A 25805-nucleotide genomic window follows, 5' to 3' on the forward strand; every position below is an offset into this window, starting at 1 on the left:
CAGCCACTGTGAATATGACAAGTCAATTCGGTGGAATCCTGTAAGGTGGAGGTTTGGAAAAGCTACTGTGAGGAAAGGGAGAGAAAGCTGACAAAGGCTGTAATGCAACACTAGTGGGAAAAGGGGATGGAGAAGCAGAAGGAGTTGAGCAGATGTTTTAGGACCTTGTAGGCCTTGGGAAGATCTATGGATTTTATGCTAACTGTTAAGGGAAGAAATTAGAGGGTTTTGAGCTGGGGCACTACATGGTCTGATTTGGATCTTAGAAGGACCATTCTGGCTGCTGCAGGAGGTAAGAATGGTCACAACAGACCAGTTAGGAGGCTATAGCAGTCATCCAGGCAAGAGATGATATGGCCTAGAGTAGGGCAGGCGCAGAACAGATGCTGGTAGATGAGAAAGTTCCCCTCTGACGACTTCTTTTCTCTCAGTGAAATATGAAGCAGGGACATTGACACCACCTGAGGGGGGCTGGATGGGTAGCAGCAATCATGCTTTTATCTGTATATTACACAGGTAGAAAAAAGAGGTAAAGAAGTTAAAAGTTATAAAAACTTATTTTTTTTAAACTGCATATTTAGGAAAGAAACAAGAGGCTTAAATCTTGCATTGCATTCTATTTTGAGCACTGGCTACAAGGCTTATCTTTGATAGCATAGTATTTTTAAAAAATCACTTTAGTTTGTATTTTCCTTGATGATAAATCGACACCCAGCTCCTCCTCCCAGTGAAGTCGCCATTCTTTGGAACCCATGAACTGCTGCAATCCCCGGTTGATGTGGCAGTAGTTCTGATGCTATTCCCTGCTCGCCACACCTCCCCGGGTTTTCAGCTCTATAAGATTCAGAGTGTGTCTGTGTGTGTGTGCATGATGACCTGCACTTGTACAACAGTCAGTCCATGTGACAAAACCAGTTTTACAAATGTTTGCCTTTTTGAACAAAAAGTGTGTCATATATTTTTATTAAATCATAGAAAACTCATTTGTATACAAATTTTTCCACTTTGGGGCAACTAGAATATTAAACAGCTGGGTAACAAAACAGTTGAAAGATAAATCTCACTTTAAGCAGAGGTAAGTTTTAAGTTGTCATATTTACTTTAAAAAAAAATGTTGAAATAATCAGTAAGAGGTTGTTAGCTTTTTTTTACCTTTAGGCCAGAGGAATGTCTCTCTTATAACCCCCAATTCTCTTTAATGATGTTCTTCATTACTTCAACCAACCGTAAGTTTAAAAGATGGTTAACTTGAAATCTTAATATGAAATCAATTTCTTTTTCCCTACCATGGGCTTTTAGATAATGTAAATGCCAAATTTCAGGAGATGGTCTCCTTTTACAGGACTGATTGAGCTTCCTTTCTACAACAGCAAATGTGTATAATGGTGTGGAATATATTTCAGAATAAGTTAAATATTAAGACATACAGTATGGCAATAACGTCCTACTTGTCTTTCTACTATGTAGATTCAAAAGTTCATCCTAATCTTACAGATTTATAAAAGAGTGAAGACTGAGTGATCCAGTGACAGTGAAAATGCACAACCATCAGAACCACGTTCTCTAAACGCTTTGGCCAAATATATACAAATGGTCCTGCAAGAGTCATGTTTGCATTCATTCCACAGGGGATCAAAATGAACAGACTCCAAAGTTCACCAAATGAAAATGGGCAGTGGTTTTGAAGTTTAGGTCGTCACCCGTTCTGTTTTCAAGCAGAGACCCAGAGGTCACACTGTGACATGTCTGCACTCACCCCAAATACTCACATAACATAAACACAAATTAAATATTATCAAAGTTATTTTAAATTAAATTGAAGACCACTATTTTTAAGTGCATGAAATATCTCCCCCTTAGCTTCCTGAACGTGTGTTCCAGAGCAAGAACTAATATCCTTGGTAACACCCATGTTCCTATATGTTAGAGACAACCCACTTTCTCTGAGAACTCCCTGGAGTAACACATGAGACCTTTAGGGGGGGAAAAAAAAAATGAAAGCAATTCTCCACTCCAAATGGAGGGATAGTCTCAAAAAGTCATTTTCCCAAACTCAAGTCTGGATTTCAGACTCATTAAAGCAGGAACTGAAAACTGTGATCTTTTGGACTGGCTCCTCACCCATGGTGACAGTCTGCTTACCCTGGACACTCAACTGACCCTTAATACTGCAAGCCTCACTTGGAGCTGCCCCCAGGTCCTGGGCCCCTGATGTCAATCTGCAGACCTGGAGCTCTCCCAGGGAATGTGTAAACAAATCTGGGAAAAACTGCATTTCTGCAAGTTTTCATTATGTCAGTGAAAAATCTCTTGGGTTAAGAAAAATCATAGGGAAGGCTGCCCCAACGATGGCTTTCCACAAGACTTGTCTTTTGCTCCTCCTGCTGTAGAAGACTATCAAGTCAACTCATATACTTTTTGCCTGGCTTGCCCAAATGGTATTAAACAAAGAAGCATTTCTTTGGACTACCTTTTCCCCGAATTATTACAAATGCTTAACCAAGCATACTTGGTCCACCATCTTGTTACTGAAGGTGAGTGGGAGAGGAGGCCAGGCTTTTGTGCAGGTTGGGATTCTGGCTGTGTCTGTTTCGACTGCGGACAGATGAGAACATGGTGTTGCAGCCCGGAACTTTGCATTTGTGGAGCTGGCGGAGGTGCACAGTTTTGTAGTGGGCCCTGAAGGTCCCTTTGTTACTGTATGTCTTTTGGCAGAGGTGACACGTTATGGGCAACCCAGAAGGCAGGCTGGCAAGGCTCTGGTCAGCCTTCTCCATCAGGACACAGATGGGGTACTCATCCTCCCCGGGGACAAGGCTCGGCCCTTCACAGTTCCCATCACTGTCCTCCATGAGCATGGTGCCTTCCTCGCTTGCCCCATCTGAGTCCCAAGAGGAATGGCTGCTGCTCTCTGACTTCATGCTCGAGGTAGTACTCAAATCCAGGATGGTGCCCTCACTGGGCGGACCAGAGTTGTAGCTCTCCAGGCCGGCACTGGGGACTTGGGTTACTGGGTAAACCAGACTGCCCATTCGACTCGTTCCCTTGAAGATGACAGATGTCTGGGAGGCTTGCTGTGTGAAAGCCATGTCCTGATAGGCCTCCTTAGCCACATCTTTCAGAAGGTAAGCAGCATGGAAATGGTCTTCACTGCTCTCCAATGCTTCTTGGGTCAACACTTTTTGGTGGAGGTTTAGGTTTGAACTGTGTCTACAACAGTGAAAAGAGTGAAAAGATGGTTAGCAACGGGTTGGGCTGTTGTTTCAAAAACAGTCATCATTCTGAGTGGAAACACTAGTAGATACCAGGAAAATCATGTGGCATGGGAAAAGTGATGATAAGGGATGCAGGATGCAATGCATGTTTAGTGTACACTGGCCCACGGCCGTCCACCACTTCTCAGAAGTTGGCATTCACCAGGAAAGTCAACAGTCTGGAAAGTGGTAATGTGCAGTTCTCTTCAATTTCCACAATCTGATTGATGTGTAACTTCTTGTACCTTATCTATAGAGAACGGCTAGACTACTTCAATTAGGCCAATTCAACTGGGACATTGCAACCAGGAGACCCCAGGAGAAAACTGGTCACAAACAACAAGGAACTAAGCAGAGTACTTTATTTCAATGAAACCAGGAAATATCTTCTAGAGCTGCACTGTCCAATATGATAGCCACTCATACGTGGGTACTGAGCACCTGAAATGTGGCTTGTGGCATATATTGAAATATTTTGGATAGACTGAATAAAATAAAATGTTATTAAAACTTGCTTTACTTGTTTCTTTTTTACTTTTTTAATATGGCTACTAGAAAATTTAAAACTTCCTCTGTGGCTCATATCATGGTCTAGAGTATTTGCATATACATCACCACAGAAGTGCTACAGGAGTGAAAATCTGATTGGCTAGAAATTGTATGTGTGTGTGTACATGCACATGTGTATACTAAGTTTAGTTCATATTTGCAACGTTTCACTATATACCAGACAGGAATTTTGCAAATGCAGCACTGTGAGCACACCACCAATCTTCTACCCAATGATTATTCCTGAAGGGCAGATTATGAGTACCCATTATGACACATACCTTTTACCCATGATATCATTTGGATGTAACTTGTCAATCAATGTTGGCCTTGCTCAGAGATCTCCTGCTAACTTCTGACTAACAAAAACAGCCCTTACCAAGGGGTACAATCTTAAAAGTGATAGCAGAATTATTCCAAACAGGGAAAATATCTCCCCCAATACAGATCAGAATGCATGCCAGGGTCAAATTGGGAAAAGCACCCTCACCAAAATAACTAAGGATTGAATTTTCTCTTCTAAATCTTTGAAGACATGCAAGTGGGGGAGGAGAGAAGGTTTAATCACATTTCATAAAATGTATAAAATTTACTATTCAACTTCTCTTTTCTATCCCCTTACACATTCTTTTTTTTGGACATAATCAGAACTATACTCCCAGATCACCCACTTTGCAAGCAGCTCTTCTCAACTGCAACTCTGCCCTGTGATTATGTCAGCGTTCTGGGCTGAAGCGGCAGGTATGTGTCGGCAGAAAACCAGACACTAGATTGACATATAGGTTCCAGTATACACAAGTGGTTGAAAAAAAGTCAGACAAACACATTTACTGGAACTTGTACAGAAAGGTCCCTGTTGCAACAAAGCAAACCTCTGGGCCCCATGCTCAACTCCTGAGTATCCCATGAATACCAAAAGCTAACTTGTGGGCTCCTCTCTCTCCTCCTTAAGCCTCAGAGGGTAAGATGCATTTCCTGAGGTACCATGTCCCCTAAGACCAGTGCCCAACCACCACAGGTGCAAAAACCCTCTGGACCACGTACCAGGCTTTCTGCTTCCAGGACTTTGTTAATGCTGTGCCCACTGCCCAGGTCTGTATTTCTTCCCTTCAACCTCTACCTCCCCCTCCAACTCTTCCCTCCTGGTTTTTGACTATTTAGATTAGCCGAGACCAGTGGTTCTCAAAGTGTGGCCTGGGCACCCCTAGTGGCCCCTGAGATCCTTTCAGGATGTTCCCTGAAGTCAAAACGCGTTTCATAATGATCCTAAGACATTATTTGCCCTTTTCACTCTCATTCTCTCACTAGTGTACAGTGGAGTTTTCCAGAGACACACGACATGTGACATTGCAACAGACTGAATGCAGAAGACCCTATGAGAGTCCAGGTGGCTTCTTCTAAGCCACACATTAAAGATATTTGCAAAAATGTAAAACAAAGGCACTCTTCTCACTAAGTTTTTGTTCTGGAAGATGTAGTCATTTTTCACAGACATGTTAACATATAATAGGTGATATAATATATATTATTTTCAGTTTTGTTTTTTTGTGTGTGAGGAAGATTAGCCCTGAGCTAACATTGCCAATCCTCCTCTTTTTGCTGAGGAAGATGGGCCCTTGGCTAACATCTGTGCCCATCTTCTTCTACTTTATTTGTGGGACGCCTACCACAGCATGGCTTGATAAGTGGCGCGTAGGTCTGTGCCCAGGATCTGAACCTGTGAACCCCGGGCTGCTGGAGTGGAGCATGCGAACTTAACCACTGCGCCGGCCCCAATTTTTTCCAGTTTTAACTTCCACTACAGTAAATATTGATAAATATAAACCCCAAAATACAAAATAATAAGTCCCAAGAAGACTTGAGGGTCCTGAGGTTTTAAGAATGTGTAAAGAAGCTGTGAGACTAAAATGTTTGAGGGCCACTGGTTTAGACAAACTCTTTCCAGGAAGCCTCCCCTGACTTCCCAGAGTCTGGGTAGGTACCCTCTCACGTGCCACAGCAACCTGTATTTCTCCCATTATAGCAGCCACCACATTCAGTTGCAATCGCCTGTTTACTGGTCTGTCTCCCCAAATGGCCATCGTGTGCAGGGACTGTATCCATGGCACCTAACACAAAAGGTTCTTAAATGTTTGTTGCCTAAGTAAGCATCCAGGGTACTGTCCCGCTCCCTTCCTGATGGGTTCTAGTAACTGCTATTGGCAGTAGCAGTGGCTGGAAGAGGGGAAGTTAGTTATTCTTACAGCAATGCAGTTCTCATCTCTGACTCAGAGAAATGGTGGTGGACCCGGGCCTGCCCACAAAGTCCTATTTAAAATGGTATCAATTTAATCACAGATTCTAGGTAAAATGCATTCCAAGTTCTAGACTACTAGAATTAGTAGTTTAAATTTAGAATGCAAGATGCTTTCCTGTGGTGGGGGAGGAGGCTCGCATCACAAATAGGTCAGAAAATAAGAAAATATTAAATATATGAAAAATAAATATAAAATGAAATAGTATCTTCAACATGCCTTCTAAATTAGTAGACATTGTAGTTCAGAATAGTATCACAAATATAAAGGATAGGGCCGGCCACGTGGCTTAGCGGTTAAGTGTGCACGCTCCGCTGCTGGCGGCCTGGGTTCGGATCCCGGGCGCGCACCGACGCACTGCTTCTCCGGCCATGCTGTCGCCGCGTCCCACGTACAGCAACTAGAAGGATGTGCATCTATGACATACAACTATCTACTGGGGCTTTGGGGGAAAAAATAAATAAATAAATAAATAAAAAAAACCCAAACAAATATAAAGGATAATCTGACTGATACAACCATCTCTTCTTCATAATAACAGCTTATTTGTGAACAAACACTCCTCCTGGAGAATGAAGGACGGGTTCACCAGTTAGGATATCCTGGTGGTTTGGTTCAACATCCAGCAACAGAAACAGGAATTTTAACTAATATGACCTGTGCTCTATCCTCTTCACTCAAGACAATGAGTGTGTTCTTGTGAGCCCTGTCCAGGAATGTGTGTAGGAGTCTGTACATTCTCCCCTCTCGATAAATTAGGCAGTAGAATTTGGACTAAGGTGGTGGTGGTGTTGAACTGCTTCAAGTCACGCTTGTTTGAGCAAATGAAACACTTGAACATTCTGTGAACCATTTAGCATTTATCATATTGCATTTCATAAGAGAGGTGGACCTTTCCTTAAAGCCTCCTGGGGTCATCTCTTGGTATGCTTGCTCTTCCCTTTATAGGCTCGGGAGGAAGATGACCTGAAGAGTGGTTATGTGACTCAAGTTTATTAAGAAAAGCACAAGCCAGATGGTAACGCCAGTGCTGTGTCCCCAGAGTGATGAGATATACTCTATACCCAGGCGCTTGGTAAACAGTTTGACTCTGTGTGCAGGTCACGAAAACCCAGCACTGACAGACTTCTCATCTTCCAGTCAATATCACAAACCCTGAAATAACCTGCTCAGAGCCTTTATTCTTTGATATCTCTACATTTTAAAAATCTCCAATCAAGCAGTTATTCTTCCTTTCCAATATAGCTGGTTAACTAGATGTCAGAGAAAATGTTTCATTCAATGGACTTCATATTACAAAGTGAAAATCAGACAAATTTCGGGAAGGTACAGAGATAATTTGTAAAACTCCCTCCTCCCTCCTCTCATGTGAGAACTATTTCATGATTCCTTATCCCAAACCCTTTGGGCCAGATTTGTTCTTGAATTCAGAATTTCTGACTTTAGAATGGCTGAATGATGCATATACTGTAATATTTTGTTAATGTCCCCACAATAAATCCATTAGTATTTCTGTACTGAATATATATAAAAAATCCACACAAAGGGAGATTTAGAAAAATATTACAAATAGCCTCACATCATTTCAGGTCAGGTTTTATGGCCAAATTAGTTTAGATTCTGGAATTGAAAATTCAGGAATGTGTATCTATAGAACAGTGTTTCTCAATCCATGATCCCTGGATCAGCAACCTATCACATGGGAACTCAGAAATGCAAACTCTCAGGCCTCATCTCAGACCTACTGAAGCAGAAATATTGGGGGTAGAGCTCTGAAGTCTGTGTTTTAACAACCCTCCAGGTGATTCAGATTCATGTTAAAGTTTAAGAACCACTGCCTTAGAAGAAATGACTGCCAACAGATGCCTTACCTGTCTCTGCTCCTGCGGGAAGGGAAGGTGGCTTTACAGCCCTCCACTGTGCACATGTGTGTTTCTTTGGCATGCATGTTCTTGTGGTGCATTTTCACACCGCAAGCATTTTTAAAAGTCTTCTTACAGATGTCACACTGGAAGCGATTTTCTTCCTTCTGCCTTGCTAATGCATGCTGACCCACGTGGCCCAGTTCTTTAGAATCTTCGAAACAAGGAAAAGCCATTCCTCTGCTGGACAAAGCACTGAAGAGCCCCCCGGCCAGCAGGCGCTGCTGTAGTTTGATGTAGTCAGGAAAAGGAACACAGGGCTCCATCCCAGGAGTGAGGTGGAGCTCACGGCCACCATCCTCCACCTCCCCTGGCACCATAATCAACGCTGGCTTCTGCTCAGTCTCCCTGTCTAAGTTGTGTGTGGTCTGCTCAGGGGTTCGGCTGATGGCACCACTGGACTCCATCGCTGATTCTAGATGGCAGGCCCTCTCTCCTTCAGGCAGAGGCTTCCCTAAGCTTCCTGACTGTGTGTGCTGCTCCTCAAGTGTTCTGTCTGACTGAGGACTGCACGCCTCTGGCTCATCTTCACTGACCACCTGTAGGGGCATGTCTTCATCTGAGCTGAGAGTGTGCCTCCTCTCATCAGCTATTTCCACAGCTTCCTTCTCTATTTTGATAGGCATACTGGACTTCCGGGATTTCTTCTTGGGAAGGGTATCAAATGGCATTTCGTTTGAAACCAGCTGTTCTGGGATTGAGGAGGACAACAGAGGGAGAGAAGGCAGCATCCCAGGTGTGTTTGCTAGCTCAGCTGGAGTGGCTGGACTGCGGTAGAAAGGAAGGACTGGCTGGACTGTCTTTAGGTTTGGAAAAAGCACACCGTTTTGCCCAACGCTTGGGAAGGCTGGTTGGCCCCTGGAATCCTCCGCTGAACCAATATAGCCAGGAAGAGGCCTACAGTCTGAAGAAGTCACCATGAAACCTGGGCGCTTGTAGTTCTCGGAGGTGGCCAGGTTCAGGCTGTTCCTTAGATCTTTGTCCCTGTTATTTCTGTTCATTGGCATGTGCAGCCGAGGGTTGGGGTTCGCACTGTGGCGGTTCCGGCTCCTCAGGGAGCTGAATACCATGTTACACCCTTCGATGGTGCACTTATGCTTGATCTTCAGGTGGACGGCATTGTAGTGGATCTTGAGGGTGCCTTTGTCATAGAAGGTCTTCTCACATGCTGTGCAGAACACCCGGCCCTTCTTTGTGCCAAGGCTGTTCCTCTCGGACTTCACTTTGGCCTCGGGGGACAACTGTGTCCTTTCAAGCTTAGTGACAATGTTGTATGAGCTGGAGTCACTTAAATGGGCTTTGTCTTCCTTTTTAGTAACAGTATCTGGACAATTCAGACACTGCTCTTTTTCAACCTGAAATGGTGTGGAACTGGAAGTTAAGAAGCTGCTGTTGGGGAAGGATCTATGGATTTCCTGTTGGGGGTCCTGACTTTGGTCCTGACCCTGCTCCAGCACATACTGTTCGGGCAGTGACCCTATCAATGTGGGAGGCACTGGGTTGAAGAACTGGAAAGGGAGCATGAAAGTCATGTTGTTTATGAGGTTCTCAAAGGGGTGTATACTGCTGGGGTTTCCTTTGTCCACAGGAGCAGTGAGGCTGGCACTCCTGTGGCCGCAGCTCTCGATGAAAGCCCTGATATCCACGTTCGCTGTGGAAGGCGGGATGACGATGGACTGCTCTTCTTTCTCTTGAATTGCCATGAGCTCAACTATGGACTTGGTCTCTCCAAAACGAAGGAACTGCTGCAAGGTGGCCACCTCTTCCTCACTGGTCATGATGCTCCAGTGATCCAACACCTTTCCTGATGCATCCTAAACCCAAACCAGAATTTAAAAGTGCAATTAATTTACTATTCCTTATCCTTTTCTCTAAGAAAGGAGTCATGTGGTCAGGGCCTCCACTAGCACCATAGGGCACCTTTGTGCATATTAGAAAAACACATCCCCATGAGCACAGGGCTTGCTGAATTCAGCCCTCACTCACCCCACTCTCCTAGGACAGAAACTTTGTGCAGAAAATAAACTGCACAAATGCAAGCAGTGGTCCAAAAGAGAGAAATAAAACTATATTACTCAAGCCTAAGGGAAATTTGGTGATTATTTTCCATCTTATTTCAAACCAATTGGTTGTCCGGCATTAGGCATAATAATTTTCCCCACTAAAATCCAAGTATGTATCATTTGAACCATAGTAACTTCTTTATCTAAAGAGTATAGATGAAGCAATCAAGTCTAGACATAGTTCAAGCATTTATTCGCTGCAAGTTTAATAATCTTCCCAAGCAACTAACATCAGAAAACAAATAACTTGTATTGATCTATTGCCCATGTTCAAAAAGCAGAGCTGTAATTACCCTGGAGTGTTGGAGATCTTTCAAACTCCAGCAAGGCCTAACTTTTCCCAAAACTACAATGAATATTTTATCACAGAACACGTATTTGATGGCCTACTGAGATTTTTCACAGTGCATGTAAGAGTTTTGAAGATGATGAGGAATGTAACATCATAAATTTTTCATGCACTAGAGGTTCAAGGTAATTGATTCCATATTTTTAATCCTAACACTAGAAAGCAAGATTATTAGGATCATTAAATATTGATCCATGTCATAATGTAAGATCATAACGCTACTCTACATAAAAGGCTGTTTCTTGCCTGCTGGGGGTCCTGTACTCAAGGTGAGCAAATATGTTTCCAGAGAAGATTATGGGCTTTAGAGTTGGAAAGAAATGGGTTCAAATTCTGAGTTTGCCACATATGAATTGAATTACTTCAGCAAGATTTAGAAGCACTCTGAGCCTCTTGTTTTTCAACTGGAAAATGGGACCTTGTGAGATTACTGGAAGAGCGTTAAGTCAATAAATGGCCATTAGTGTTCGTTTTAATGATATGGCCTTCCTGAGTAAGACCGAAGTGTCTGTTTGTCTTGGAAATACATTCATTCTCTCATTTCACTGAAATTTTTACCAAAATCAGCTGACACTTTCTAGTGTAGAGGCAAGGAAAAAAATGCTGTAGCTGTATCATATGTCAGAGAAATTACACAATTCGTATCAGGATATATGTTCTTCGCTTGTGAAAACACCTTGATGGCCTCTTTGGATATGAAACATAAGGCCTATACCCATAGCATGACATAGAAAGAGAGGTAAAACTACTTTGCAAAAAAAAGAGAGGAGAGAAGGGATGAAAGGCAAGGAACATGGAGAGATGAAGAGAAAATGTGAGGAGGCCACAACAGAATCGAGGAGAGAGAGAAAGTGCAAGAGCATGAACATAGGAATACCACATGATGGAGCCTAGGAAGGAAAGTCAGCAGTGGGATGGCAGAGGGCTTTAAAGAACAGGAGGGTGTGGTATGAAATTGTAACTGCTGTATGGTTCTGTAATTTCAGTTCCCTTTCTCACCCCCAAACTCTCAGTAAAATCTGAAAGAGACAGTGTCTTGTGTCAGTAGGTAGTTTGGGGATAATAAAGAAATGTAGGCAGCACTGAAGATGGGGCAAATGGTTTACTGTGGAAGAGTTGGCTTAGTGAAACCCACATCAGAGAATATGTAATGCTCTCACATCCTGAAGTTTCACAGTATCTTGAGGAAAGCACTGGATTTCTCCCAGAACATGAGGTAGGCCTTAAGCCATTAGGAAAAATACTCAAGGGAAGGATGACCACCAATGGCTGTTGCACTGGTACACAACTGGATTACATCAGTTACGTGGACAAGGATTTCAGAAGACATTCTAGGAGAACAGCAGCCATGGTCACCATACCTGTAGCACATATCCACGGATGTAATCCTGAAGGGTCCAGTCCAAGGCATGGAGGATCTGGAGGACCTCATCTTGCTTCAACACACTGAAAAGCCGGTCCAGTAGGATTTTCAGGCGAACAGGGATGGCCTGGGTCCCATAGAGCATGAGGCTGCTAATATCAAACACCACATTGGACTGGACAATCTCCACCTGGCTTGTTGGATACACAGGAGGGATCCTCAGCTTACTTAGAGCTGAAAAATCAAATTGAAGAAGTATCATTTTTAAAGATTCTACTTTTAAGAGAAACACTGCCCAGGAACTCAGCTACAGCTAACTCTCAGCTATCTGTTCCAACAGAAAAAAAAATGAATATGCAAATAATTAACAATCTTAATAGCTATTAGGCTCCAAGTTATTCACAGGAACTTCTAAAATAAAATGGACTGGCCTGAGACTCTTCTCCCTTTCCTGTGGCATTTCTAAGGAGTAAAATAGCCACAAGTAGGGAAGACGCAAAGAAAAGGGATAGAAACAAAGGCAGCAGGTGCATAACGAAGAGGATGGAAAATCAGGAAGCACAGGGTCTGGAGGTGAAGAACCTGGGCTTGGGAATCCAGCAGATCTGGGTTTGAGCCCTAGCCTGCCACCTTCAGTTGTTGGGCTTGACAAATTAAACCAATGAAATCGGTGCTGTCCAATGCAATAGTCATCAGCCACATACGGCTATTTAAATTTAGATTTAAAATAACATTAAATAAAATTAGAAATTCAGTTCTTCAGTCACACTAGTTACATTTCAAGTACTCAACAGCCACATGTGGCTAGTGTAGGGTTGTCAGGTTTAGCAAATAAGAATATTGGATGCCCAGTTAAATCTGAATATAAATTTCAGATAAACAATGAATAAATGGGATATACTTAAACTAAAAATATTCATTGGGATATACTTAGGCTAAAAAAGTATTTATTGTTTGTCTGAAATTCAAATTTGTCTGAGCATTCTGTATTTTACCTAGCAACCCTGGGCTAGAGGCTACTGTATTAGACAGCACAGAACAATTCTATCACTGCAGAATGATAGCACTGAAGCATCAGTTTCCATATCTTTATGATGGGGTTACTAAAATACATCACATAGAACTAAGATTCAAAGAGAGAACATATATAAACTCTTAGCCTGTTACCTGGCACATAGTAGTAACTTAGAAACGTTAGCTGTCATTCTTAGACATTAATTCAGTTCCTGAATAACTATAAGTTTTTTACAGGGAGCAGTACAGGCCAAGAAAGGAAAAAAATAAAGTTACCATGGGCCACCCATCCATGTTTGCACTGCTCACACTGACGGTGGTTTATCTTCCCTGGTTTGAAACTGTGGCAACTACAGTTCAGAGTACAGCCTATAGCCTGCAAAAGAGAACACAGGTATGCCCAGCATATTACTGATGTGTGGAACATACATCACATTTACAAAACAAAATGTGTTCTTCTGTTCAGCAACATTCATTGAGCAGTGCATGCCCACTTTATGCCAGGCCCAGACATTGTACCCTGGAAAGAGGAGCAGCTGACCTAGGACCTGGAGGTTGTGAACACTCACACAGATATTCTGCATGCAAGAATGGACTAAAAACATCAGAACTTTTTATAAGAAAAGATTATGGGTTGGAAGGAAATATCTTGCTTGTTATTAAGGACATAGAAAGGGTGAAGAGTCACATTTTCACCAAATCTCTAGGTTGACCAGAGCAGCAACCCTGAAAGGTATACAGAGGCTGTTTTGGAACAAGTAAACTGGAGAATGAGTGGAACTGAGAGTAATCCACACATGGAATTTGTTACCCTCCACGACGTAGTGGAGGCTGAATATCAAAACAGATTTGAGGACACATAATGGCTGTCTACACTGAGGATGACTCCCAACTCCACTTACTGGACTGCGTGACTGACAGAGACAGACACAGGCTGGACAAGACCTGCATCGCTGCCCAGTTGCATGTTAAAATGCCCTGTGTGGTGTGGGTGTGTGGAGTGTACAAACATATAGCTGAAACAGAAAATAGAGATGTACAAGTCAACAAAGTTCTAGTATTAAGAACAAAGCTTCACACATATTTTTAAGGTGAATTTTTCAAAAGGGGACAGAGGCCTGAAGAATTCTCTTTAATCTATTATTAAAGAGAAAAAGTTCTCACTGGAGCTCTGTCAGTGAGGTTCTAGGAAGACCTGCTGGGTGGAATCCGGATGATTCAAGAGAGCTTTGAAACTGGGGAGTGCGTGTCTGTTTGCGGGGGATGAAAAAGGCTGACAATTATGGGTTTAAATCTCCATCTGCCAATTAAGGGACTATGTGGCCTTGTGTGGGGACAGGGAAGGGGAGAATGTGGCCTAGAACTCTGGAAACTTACTTTAAGGAGTATATAACTAGTCTTCACTTAAAAATTGGTTGCTGGTGGGAATGTAAAATGGTGCAGCCTCTTTGGAAAAGTCTGGCAGTTCATCAAAAAGTTAAATATAGAGTTACCATATGACCCAGCAATTCTACTCTTAGGTATGTGCCCAAGAGAAATGAAAACATATAGCTACACAAAAACTTGTAGCTGAATATTCACAGCACCATTATTTACAATCGCCAAAAAGTGGAAACAATCCCAATGTCCATCAGACGAACAGATAAACTGTGGTATATCAATACAATGGAATATTATTAGGCAGTAAAAAAGAATGAAGTACTGATACATGCTACAACATGGATGAACCTTAAAAACATTATGCTAAGTGAAAGAAGCGAAGTACAAAAAGTCACAAGTTGTATGATTCCATTTACATGAAATGTCAAGAACAGGTCAATCCATTGAGGCAGAAAGGAGACTAGAGGTTACCAGGGGTTACCAGGGGTTGTGGGCAGCAGGTAGGGATAAGGAGTGACTGGTAATGGGTGACAGTGAGGTGAGAGTGGTATTCTTTTTTTGTTTGTTTTCATCTTTAAAAAAAAAATAGCTTTAAGTTTAGATACAATTTACATATCATACAATTCATCCATTTAGGGTATAGAATTCAATGACTTTTAGTATATTCACCGAGTTTTGCAAGTTTTGCAATTCACAGCCTAATTTTAGAACATTTTCATCATCCCCAAAAGGATCCCTGTGTACAAGTTTATGGTGAACAAACGTTTTCATTTCTTTTGCGTATATTCCTAGGAGTAAAATCGCTGGATCATATAGTAACTCTATGTTTAACCTTGTGGAAAAATGCCAAACTTTTCTGAAGTGGCTGCATTGTTTCACATTCCCACCAGCAATGTATGAGGGTTCTAATTTCTCCACATCCTCCTCAACACTTGTTATTGTCTATTCTTTTTATTATAGCTATCCTACTGAGTATGAACTGGTATCTCACTGTGGTTTTGATTTGTATTTCCCTCATCGCTAATGGTGTTCAGCACCTTTTCATGTGCTCATTGGCCATTTGTATTTCTTCTCTGGAGACATGTCTATTCAGATCCTTTGCCCATTTTTTAATTGGATTGTTTGTCTTTTTAGTGTTGAGTTGCAAGAGTTTTTTATATATTCTAGGCATAAGTCTCTTACCACATATATGATTTGCAAATACTTTCTCCCCGCCTTGGACTATCTTTTCACTTCTTAACGGTGTCCTGTGAAGCACAGATGTTTTAAATTTTGACCACAGTTCTTTTTGAGGTGATGAAAATGTTTTAAAATTAGTAGTGATGTTGCACAACTCTATGAATAGAGTGAAACCACTCATTTGTATGTTTTATAAGGATGAATTTTATGGTATGTGAATTATGTCTTGATAAAAATATTATTTAAAAAATCAGTCCACTACACGTGTATCAGAGTGGCCAAAATCCAAAACGCTGACAATACCAAATGTTCGTTAGGATGTGAAGCAACAGGAACTCTCATTCACTGCTGGTAGGAATGCAAAATAGTACAGCCACTTTGGAAGACAGTTTGGTGGTTTCTTACAAAACTAAACATACTCTTACTGTACAATCCAGCAAGGATGCTCCTTAGTATCTATCCAAAGGAACTAAAAATTTATGTCCACACAAAAACCTGCACATGAATATTTATGGTAGCTTTATTCATAACTGCCAAAATTTGGAAGCAACCAAGATATCCTTCAGTAAGTGAACGGATAAACAGACTATGGTACATCCAGACAATGGAATATTATTCAGCGCTAAAAAGATATGAGTTATCAAGCCATGAAAAGACATGAAGGAACCTTAAATACATATTACTAAGTGAAAGAAGGCAGTCTGAAAAGGCTACACACTATATGATTCCAATTATAAGACATTCTGGAAAAGGAAAAACTATGGAGACAGTAAAAAGATCAGTGGTTGCCAAGGGTTTGGTGGAGGTGGTGGGATAAATAGGCAGAGCACAGAGGATTTTTAGGGCAGTGAAAACACTCTGTATGATACTCTAACGATGGATACATGTCATTATACATTTGTCCACACCCATAGGATGTATGACATCAAGAGTGAACCCTAAGGTAAAGTATGGAATTTGGGTGATTATGATGTGTCAATATAGGTTCATCAACTGTAACAAATGTACCCTCTGGTGAGGGATGGTGATAATGGGGGAGGCTATGCATGTGTGGCAGCAGCGGGTATATGGGAAATCTCTGTACTTTCCTTCCAATTTTGCTGTGAATCTAGAAGTGTTCTAAAAAAATAAAGTCTTAAAAAAAATCAGTGACCTTGCTTAAATACAGGTTAAAGTTTACAGGATTTGACTGTTATCTATGATTCCTTTTGGATTACAACGAATAGGGTTGTTCATAACTGAGTTGTGAGGCAGAGAACAACAGCGTTACCTAATCCCTTCAGGAGGCTATCAAAAACAGGAAACACAGGAGAAAAAATTTTTGCTCTTTGTAAAGTCATACAATGTAACATAAAGAACTCCATGCGATCACAACATTCTCTTGCTCTAATAATGCATGCATTCTCATCAGGTGTGACATCATCACAAGGGGGTGGAAATTGGTTCTTGGGGGCTGAAAAAATGTTATTCTTTTTATGTATAAAGCACAGATATACATATCTAAACAGATAAATAGTATATGGGATGATACTACAATTTCATTGGGGGAAGCACAATTAGAAAAAAATTTCTCAAGTCTCGTTCAGTGTGGGGAGAGTAATGAAAAAAAGATTGAGAAACACTGCTCTAATGCCAGAAATTATTTTAACTTTTCGGTTATAGAGTTTCTACTTGCATATACATATACAAATGTATTACATACAGGAACATATACATCAATATACCTATATACATAGTTATATAGTTATCTTGACTGGAAATTAAAGGATAAAAACGAGTAATAGTTTAATTTCTATTACATACTGTGAAAACAAAAATTTAAAAGGGCACCATTAGCTTAGTTTGCAGCACACCTAATATGTTGTCCACCTTCTCAAACTTCCTGCAACTCTCTGAATGTCAGCTCACAGATGAACCAATCATCTGTATTCTCAATAGCTACCAGCATACCCAGTACTAAGCCTCGGAAATATTTTACCACCTACGTTCTATAAATATGACTGTTTTTGTGTGTGTGTGTGTGTGTGTGTGTGTGTGTGTGTGTGTGTGTGTGTGTGAGTGAGAGGAAGATTCGCCCTGAGCTAACATCCACTGCTAATCTTCCCCCTTTTTTTTTTGCTTGAGGAAGATCAGCCCTGAGCTAACATCTGTGCCAGTCCTCTTCTATTTTGTATGTGGCATACCTCCACAGCATGGCTGACTGAGTGGAGTAGGTCCGCGTTTGGGACTTGAACCTGTGAACCTGGGCCACCGAAGCAGAGCATGCGGAACTTGAATCGTTTGGCCATGGGGCCGGTCCCCTAAATATGACTGTTTTAAAGAGAATTTTTAAAAGGAGAAAAATTCTTATTTTGGGTTATGTCCCTCAAGATGCCATTCACTCTTGAAAAACAAGATGTTGGAACTATACAAAGTAAATTCACATTTCATTTACTCAGAAAATAGGACATGCTTTAATCAGAGAGAGAGATGTCCTTGAGCACACAACTCCTCCACTTCCTGAAGATTTGGCTCGCAAGGCTCTCCCTCAGGCAAAGACCCAGGAAACTCTGGGTGACTCTATCTCAGGCCCAGCACAGCAAGACTATAGAGGAAACAACTCCAACCACATTTCACAGCCTAAGTTGGAAACTCATTTTTTTCTGTATCTCTTGACACCTGACTCAGGTTTTCTCAACTTCAGCATTATCCGCATTCTGAGTCAGATAGTTCTTTGTGATGGTGGGCTGTCCTGTGCATTGCCGGATAACCAGTAGCATCCCTAGCCTCTACCTACCAGATGCCACAGAAACACCTCCCTTCCCGAGTTGTGAAAACCAAAAATGTCTCCAGACATTGCCAAATGTCCCTGTGGGCAAAACCACCCCAGTTGAGACCCCCCTGACCTAATCTGACTATTCAGTTTTAGCAGCTTCTAGTCTTGGGACAGAATTTTAAGCAGTTTTATCTGTAATTCCAATGTATGAATGCTGCTTTATAAGAAACATTCATGTGGTTCTATATGAACCTATTTGAATAAGGCTTAATAAAGCTCATTAAACATCTATGGAAATAAATCTCAGAGGAATTATTTATGAAGTAAAAAAGCTAATTACAGTGTCTAAGAAAACTTCCAACATTAAGGCCCTTGGGTTTTTCCACCCATCTCAGAATTCCACAATGTAGTAAAATTATAGCACCATCATCTAAAGACAAATTAAAACTTCTAAAATGAAATCAAACCAAAAAATTCTAATTACAGGACGAAAAGTACTCATGTAAATCAAGATGGAAAACTCTTAAACTCACAGTCTTTCCTTTGGAATCCTAATACTTGTTCCATTCTTCAGAAACATAAAGCAGATGTTTAGAACATTCCGAACTCATCAAGACATGATTATTGCTTTTTACGCACTCATTTTAATCAGACTATTTCCGAATTGTTATTAGTCACTTTGATGTGCTACAAATCAACATCAAAATTCTGGTTTGCTTTTTTGTAACTACCATTTGCTCATTCATTCATCTAGAAATTACTGACACACCTAGTACGTGATGGATGATTTGGTTATTTGCAATCTTGGGATGGAGAGTTATGACCCAGTTTTTAGGTAGGTTTGAGGGTCCCACTTCCTCTCCCAGACACCCCTGCTCTACCTTCAGCCTAGGGAGATGCTGCCCCAGGCCTCCCGTCAGGAGATGCTGACTTGAATTCCCAGCAGCAGCCGCCCAGGTACATTGCAGGACAGATGCACAGACATCCACTGCTGGACAGTGCAGGCTTCTGATGGGATTCGAATGACTGAGCTTGAGAATAAACACTGTCCACTTCAAAGCTGTTTTCATCTCTAGCACACGCAGATATTTTCCTATCACTGAAGATAAATTCAGGGGGATATTCTTGGGGGACTAGATGGAAGAGGAAGGAGAAAAATTATAGAAAACCATTGGGGTTTCCCGATTCATAGCATTGACCCTTTGAGAGGAGTCATGTGTGATCTGGCTCAGGCACAAAACCGAATTGTGCACCAGCCAGGTAGCTTTGTAGGCTCAAGTTACTTAATCCGCCCTGTCCAATATGGTAGCCACATGTTGCTATTTAAATTTAAGTTAATTAAAATCAAACAAGATTAAAAATTTAATTCTTTGGTCACACTAGCCACATTTCAAGTGCTCGGTAGCTACATGTGGCTAATGGCTACCATACTGGCCAGCAGAGATACAGAACATTTTCATCATCACAGAGAGTTCTACTGGGCAGTTCTGAGTCTGAAGGAGAGACTAGCCACTCTTCTAGCATCCGCCCTTGCACATGGTTGTGCTCATATTTAATAGCTGATTTCATTTAATCCTCACTACACCACTGTGAGGTGGGAATTGTTCTCAGGAAACTTATATTTTTGGAAGATTTGTAATTCTCCCAAGGTCACACAGTTGGTAGCTTTATGGAGCATTTATCATGTATAAAGCACTGCACTATCCAGTGCCCATGTATTATCTCATTTTCTTTCTCACAACCACCCCGGGAGGTAGGTATTACTATCCCCATTTTATAGATGAGGAAACCGAGGAACTTACAGGGTATCAAGGTGGTCTCAAATCTGGATACTGGGGATAGATTATATCTTAAAATATCAATATTTGGTGCTAACTGCACTTACATTTATGGTTTCATTTAATCCCTACAGCAACTTCTGAGAGTTAGGCATTATCATCCACATTCTTTACATAAGGACATTAAAGTTCCACATTGGTAAAGAAACTTTTTTCATTGAATAAATATTTACTGAGCATTTATGAGCCAGGCATTGTTCTAAACTCTGAGGGTTAAAGTGTTGAAAAGACCAATGTGGTCCCTGCCCTCAGGGAGCTTATAGTCTAGAGGGAAGAGACAAAAAACAAACAAGTAAATAAACAAACTACCACTTCAGAATAAGGCAAATGCTATGAAAGAACTATGCAGAAAGCAATGCTAGCAATTTTACTGGGTAGCATGGAGGGGGAGAGGTAGAATTGCATGCCTTTTAGATACGGTCATCATCGAAAGCCTTTGAGGAGGTAACATTTGAGTTGAGTCCCAAGGGATGGCAAGGAGCCGGTGAGAACCTGGAAAGGGAAGGAGTGTTTTAGCCAGAGGGCACAGAAAGTGCAAAGGCCCTGAGGCACCAAAGAGGCTGGAGTGTTTAGGGAACAGACAAGGGGCCAGTGTAGATAGAGTGGAGTTAGTAAGGTTAATGGTAGAAAATGGGGGTCAGAGAGGTGACAGAGACCACTCTGTATAGGATCTGGGGGCAGGCCAAGGAGTCTGGATTTTGTTCTAACACTGATCTTTTGAGAAAAGGTATGAAATGACTATGCTTTGCCTGTATAAAGATACCTTTAGAGGCAGAGGTGGGAAGCCTGAGCTCTTTCCCCCTCACCACACTGAGCATCTTTCACTGGGAGGTAGTAAAACCTACTATTGGCCTCAGGGGACTTAGGTCTTACTTCCTGTTAAGCCATGTAACCTTTAGCTCCATGCCTTGGAGCCTTTGACTAAAATGGGCTGGAGAGCTGCTCCTGCATACCTCAGAAGCCTATTAGCCACATTAATGAGGACATACAGATGGAGAGTTGAAAAGACCAATTCATACAGTGAGACTGTTGTTGCTACCAGGTCCACAAGTAGGGTTCTAAGGTCCTCTGGACTCTGATGGTCTGCCTCTGCACACAGCTACCAAAAGTACCTACAATAAAAGTCTCCATAAAAGCTGCTACACAATGAATCATTCCCAAAAGAGGCAACAAAACCTCTGAAACTCCAAACCAACACCTAGCGGCTAGCAGTGGGCCTGATCCTTCGTAAACCCTCTACTGGCATTATTTGAGAGAATAATGAACCAATCAATGAGAGAGCTGCACCATGCTTACTAATTATAGATGCCCACCCAATATCCTTTTGCCTGATTTGCCTTGGTAAAAGAATCTTAATTTATGAGTCCCTGCTGGTGGCCAGGTGACTAAGTACTGGCCAATGGTATACAAGTGGAAGTTGCTGGGTGGAGCTTTACAGAAAGCTCCTCACAAATGGGAGCTGACTCAGCTGAGAGACTTCTTTGCCTTTCCTTTTTTCTTCTTCTTGGAACAAGAATATGATGGCTGGACTTTAGAAGCCATTTTGCGACCATGAGGCAACCTTGAGGTCAAGCCCTGAGGCTGGCTGAGCAGAAAGGATGCTGACTGTGATTTAGGAGCTCTTTTCCTAGTAGCCAAATGTAGTTCCTAATTTACACACTGATTGTCCTGCTGAACGTGGAAAGGGCCACACAAAAACCATGTGAAAATGGCGAACTAGAAATCACCAAGGCCAAGTTTAGAGTCTGTGGTCCTCTCCTAAGAGTGAGATTCTAAGACTGTGCCAGATTCTCAGTAGTAAGAATCATAATTCCCCAACTTGAAATCAAAGGACCCAGTCTGCTAAATCACAAATCACTTTTTAAGTTGCTAAGCTTTAGAATAAAAATGCTTCAAGTTTTCTCAAGTTATATTTTTAAATGTTCAATATAGACGATTGCTGTTAATATGTTTGAGTCCTTGAAAACCGCAGTGCATATCAAAAACTGCCAATCAGGATCTAGAATACAAGATGTCTTCTAAAACAGCGGGACCACCCTTAGCTTGTGGGCAGAGGGCTTGGTTTCTCTTCACCTACAGTGAAACTGTCATTCCCATTCTCTCTGGCTGCAGGGCTAGCCCTCCTGGTTCAGGAATCTGCATCGTTCAAGGCTGGGAGGTCTCTACCCTACTGCTCTTTAGAGCTGCTCTGCCTCTCACACACTTTCTGTATTTCTTACTTCTCTTACTAGAATTGGAGATTTTTGCTCCCAACCTCCCCTCCTCTCATTTTTCTCTAACTTCTTTCAATTTTTAAGTTTTCCACTGTTTTACTTACTATCTTTACTTACTACCACTATCTGCCAGCTGGGCAATAAGGACAACTGGGAAGAAGAGAGAAGAAAATCCACGAGGTCCTTTTGTGTGAGGTAGCTTATCTGCTGCTGGCAGCACTAGACTGAAGCCCACCTGGAGAAACACACACAGACCGGACATTCATCTTGTGCCATCATCTTCCATTAGTAGTTTGACAAAATGATACCAATTTCTTTAACAAATTGTTGTTGTTAAATTGTTAATTGTTGCTGTTTTGTGTTTGTTTTTAAAGCATCTACCATGGACTGATAACCACAGGGGACCTCATGGGGATACAAAGATGAGGAACTCCCAGTGTCTGTGCTAGGAGAGCACGTGTTTTCACTGGGGAAGAAAGTTATACAACTTGATTGGTCAAGAATAGCAGAGCAGAGAATACGACTTGTCAAAAACTAGTGTGAGTCATTCACTATATGAAAACCTAGCAATTCAAAAGATACTAAAAACAAACGAAAAACTCATTGGCTGCCTTTACAGAATGCTAGGGAACCAACTAATTATTCTGAAAACTGGAAAACAAAGGGAAAAAAATCATGTATCCTTTTTTATACAAACTGTACTCTAGGGTAACTGAATCACTGAGGAGACAAAGATTCTCTTTACAGAAGTATTCCAGTGAATAAATCAATGAAGAATTAGAATACCACCATTCTGTAACTCCTAATGAAAAAGATGACAACCAGGTCATTTGCCTATGGATGGAAGGATACATACTACTATGTATGAGATGTTCTTGCCAAAAAAGTTCAAATCTGAATCAGATCAAGCCTCTGGTCAACTCCAGTTTACAGAAAATACAGAGGATAGAGGAATGTTTAAATGATACCACAAGGAAGCAATCACCAAAATCCAGACTGGGGAGCACTCTACAGGACAAATGACCCAGCTTTTTCAACAGATAAATTACAGGGAAAGAAGTAAAGAGTAAACCTACAGATTAAGAGAGACAATGTACCTTATTTGGATCCTGATTTGAACAAACCAATGGTAATACAAAGTTTACAAGACGATCAAGGAAATTTGAACACTGACTAGAAATTTAATGACACTAAAGAGTTATCGTTAATTTTTTTTTTTAGGTGCAATAAGGTATAATGCTTTTGTTTAAAAAAAAAAAAGAGAGAGCCTTTTCTTTTAGAGCTGTATGTTAAAATATTTGTGAATGCAATTATATGATGCCCAGGATTTCCTTCAAAGTAATCCAGTGTTGGTAATGGTGGGGTGAATGAAATGGGATTGGCTGAAAGCTGATCACTGTTGAATCCCCGAGCTTCATTAAACTAGTCTAATTTTGTTTGAAATTCTCTATAATAAAGAGTGAAAAAAATAAGATAAATCAAGATTCCCTTTGTCCCCCAAACTTTAGTTTTGAGTGAGATGGCAGACATAGAGGGAGAGAACAGTGTTGTGCAGAGAGGCCAAAGGAGGCTTCCTCCAGGAGGCAGCAGGCATGCTCTCGTGAGTGCGTGCAGGAAATACCAGTCCTAGGCTTACCCTGCTCATGAGTGTCAAGCCCGGGAGGCTGGACCACAGAGTAGAGGTTTCTGTCACGGGCACTGAGAGCCGACCCAGAAAGGCAATATAGGATGGAGATGGGGATGTCCAGATGGGCACCCAGGAGTCTCTCTGTTGGGTTCATGGAAACATCAGGGTTCTGAACAATGAGGAGATACTGTTTAGCATAGTTGAAAGGACTCGGGAAGACTGAGAAACCAGGTAGGCAACACTTGCAATATAAAAATGACACTAAAGGAGAAATGACACAATCTGGTTTCTCTCTGCAGATGAGTGAGGATGAAAAGAGAGGTCAGTCAAAGAAAACTGAAAGCACGAAGGGTCTGGCAGAGAAAGAGGAGGTGGGAGGTAAAACTCAGGGGACAGACATTAGGCCATGTCTACCTGTGAGTAGAAAGTATGCATGACACACTCGTAGTGTTCTCTTGCTGCTCAGTTCAAAGACGGTGATGGGGAAAATACCTGTTCTTTTGATCTCTATAAATCAAAGTATAAACTCTGTGCCAAAATAATTTAACAGCTGTACCTTTTTTCTTAAAATTACTTGTTCCAAAAATGGAAAATAAAAAAAGTAGAAAAACATGCAAATATTACCTTAGAAACCAAACCAAATTTTTCTTCTTTAAAAAACAAGAAAAAACTATACAGAAATATAAATGATAGGGATGCATTTTTTCCTTTATAACCTAAGTTTGGGAGACCTCAGAGGTAATCCTCAGAAACCTTTGATAACAAAAATGGACGGACATTAACTGCACGTGTAGGAAACTTCTGAACACAAATGAGTCAGCCTGAGGAAAAAAACCAAAAACCAAAACAAAAAAAGACATTTACACTTAAGGATAATTTTAACTAAGGTGGCTAGTTACACAAGCAATGCAACTTCACTACTGCTGCTGATGCAAAATAACGATAAAATTGTGAACATTTCTAAGTAAAATTTTGCAAACATTTCTTCCAGGAATTTTACGAGAACTAGATTTTAAAAACTAAGTGTAAAAAAAACCCCTAGATTTTCAAAATGAAGTTTTTAAAAAGAAAAGATCAGAGTTAGTTAAATTATGCCATTCTGATCACTGCCTTAAAATTCAGCATGGTGTATCATGAAATGTTAGAGTTGTCTGTATAAAAATTTTACCTTCACAATGAATAATCCAAGAAACAATCAGAGGTCAACAGAACAAAGACAATGGTTCTGGAAGCTGGTGTAGACCCGGAAAATAATTTTTATGTTTGTTTGAGTGTAAGGAAGGATGATACAAATAATCTATAAGAGGAGACAAACTAATACAACTATATGAAAAAAAAAGTTAGCAGCCTGAATTAGAGTACCTGAGACAAATCATTTCCCTCCACATAGGCTGTTTGGACCTATCCTTCACATTTTATTTCTCCAGCTCTCTTTTCCCTTACATTAGCTGGGTGAAATTATCATCCCCCCAAGGCAGAGTCCTCCTGTGATTTGTTAGGTGGTTTATAATAATGAGACCACATGTGGACGGGAACAGCAATACTCGTTTACCTATAACTACGCGAAGTCTGAGAAAGCCCCAAACTGGACCCAGGTGAAGCAGATCTGCTCTCTGTTTAGACTCACCCTTTTTGGATAAAATAGGCATGTGTCTGTGAAGAGAAATGGGGCCACACTGGAATCCTGGAATTTCCAGCATTAGGAAAAAAGGCTTCAAAGGATGACAAGATAAGAGGAAGTAAGGTTTTCAGGTGGAAACCAATTTAAAAGGAAAAAAAAAAATTTCCAGATGCCCCTTCTGCATAGTACCTAGTTATCTTTAACATCTCTAAGTCATCAAAAATAAAATATCTAAATAAACAAATAAAATAAAAAATATGTCATAGAATACTCGGAGTAAGCTAATTAAAAATATTTATTGACCCCCTAAATCTTGATCTTAGACAGCAAAAAGATGGATGGCTCAGCACTGAGATTTCACCTTAGGGTATTTCTATTTCTTTT

The 25805-nt window shown here is 41.1% G+C and overlaps 1 protein-coding gene across 1 annotated transcript in view; it reads right to left on the reverse strand.

Moving 5' to 3' along the window:
• Window positions 1-935: 935 nt before the first annotated feature.
• The window catches only part of BNC1 (basonuclin zinc finger protein 1), a 28021-nt gene continuing 3151 nt past the window's right edge, over window positions 936-25805 (reverse strand). The window contains exons 2-5 of the mRNA XM_058542560.1: window positions 13085-13184; window positions 11793-12028; window positions 7969-9833; window positions 936-3210 (exon numbers count right to left, since the gene is read on the reverse strand). Of these exons, the coding sequence (XP_058398543.1) occupies window positions 2526-3210; window positions 7969-9833; window positions 11793-12028; window positions 13085-13184 (2886 nt within the window). The 3' untranslated portion in view covers window positions 936-2525. The remainder of the gene's footprint in view (window positions 3211-7968; window positions 9834-11792; window positions 12029-13084; window positions 13185-25805) is intronic.

Source organism: Diceros bicornis, chromosome 5 (genome assembly GCF_020826845.1).
Source record: "Diceros bicornis minor isolate mBicDic1 chromosome 5, mDicBic1.mat.cur, whole genome shotgun sequence".
Classification (NCBI taxonomy): domain Eukaryota; kingdom Metazoa; phylum Chordata; class Mammalia; order Perissodactyla; family Rhinocerotidae; genus Diceros; species Diceros bicornis.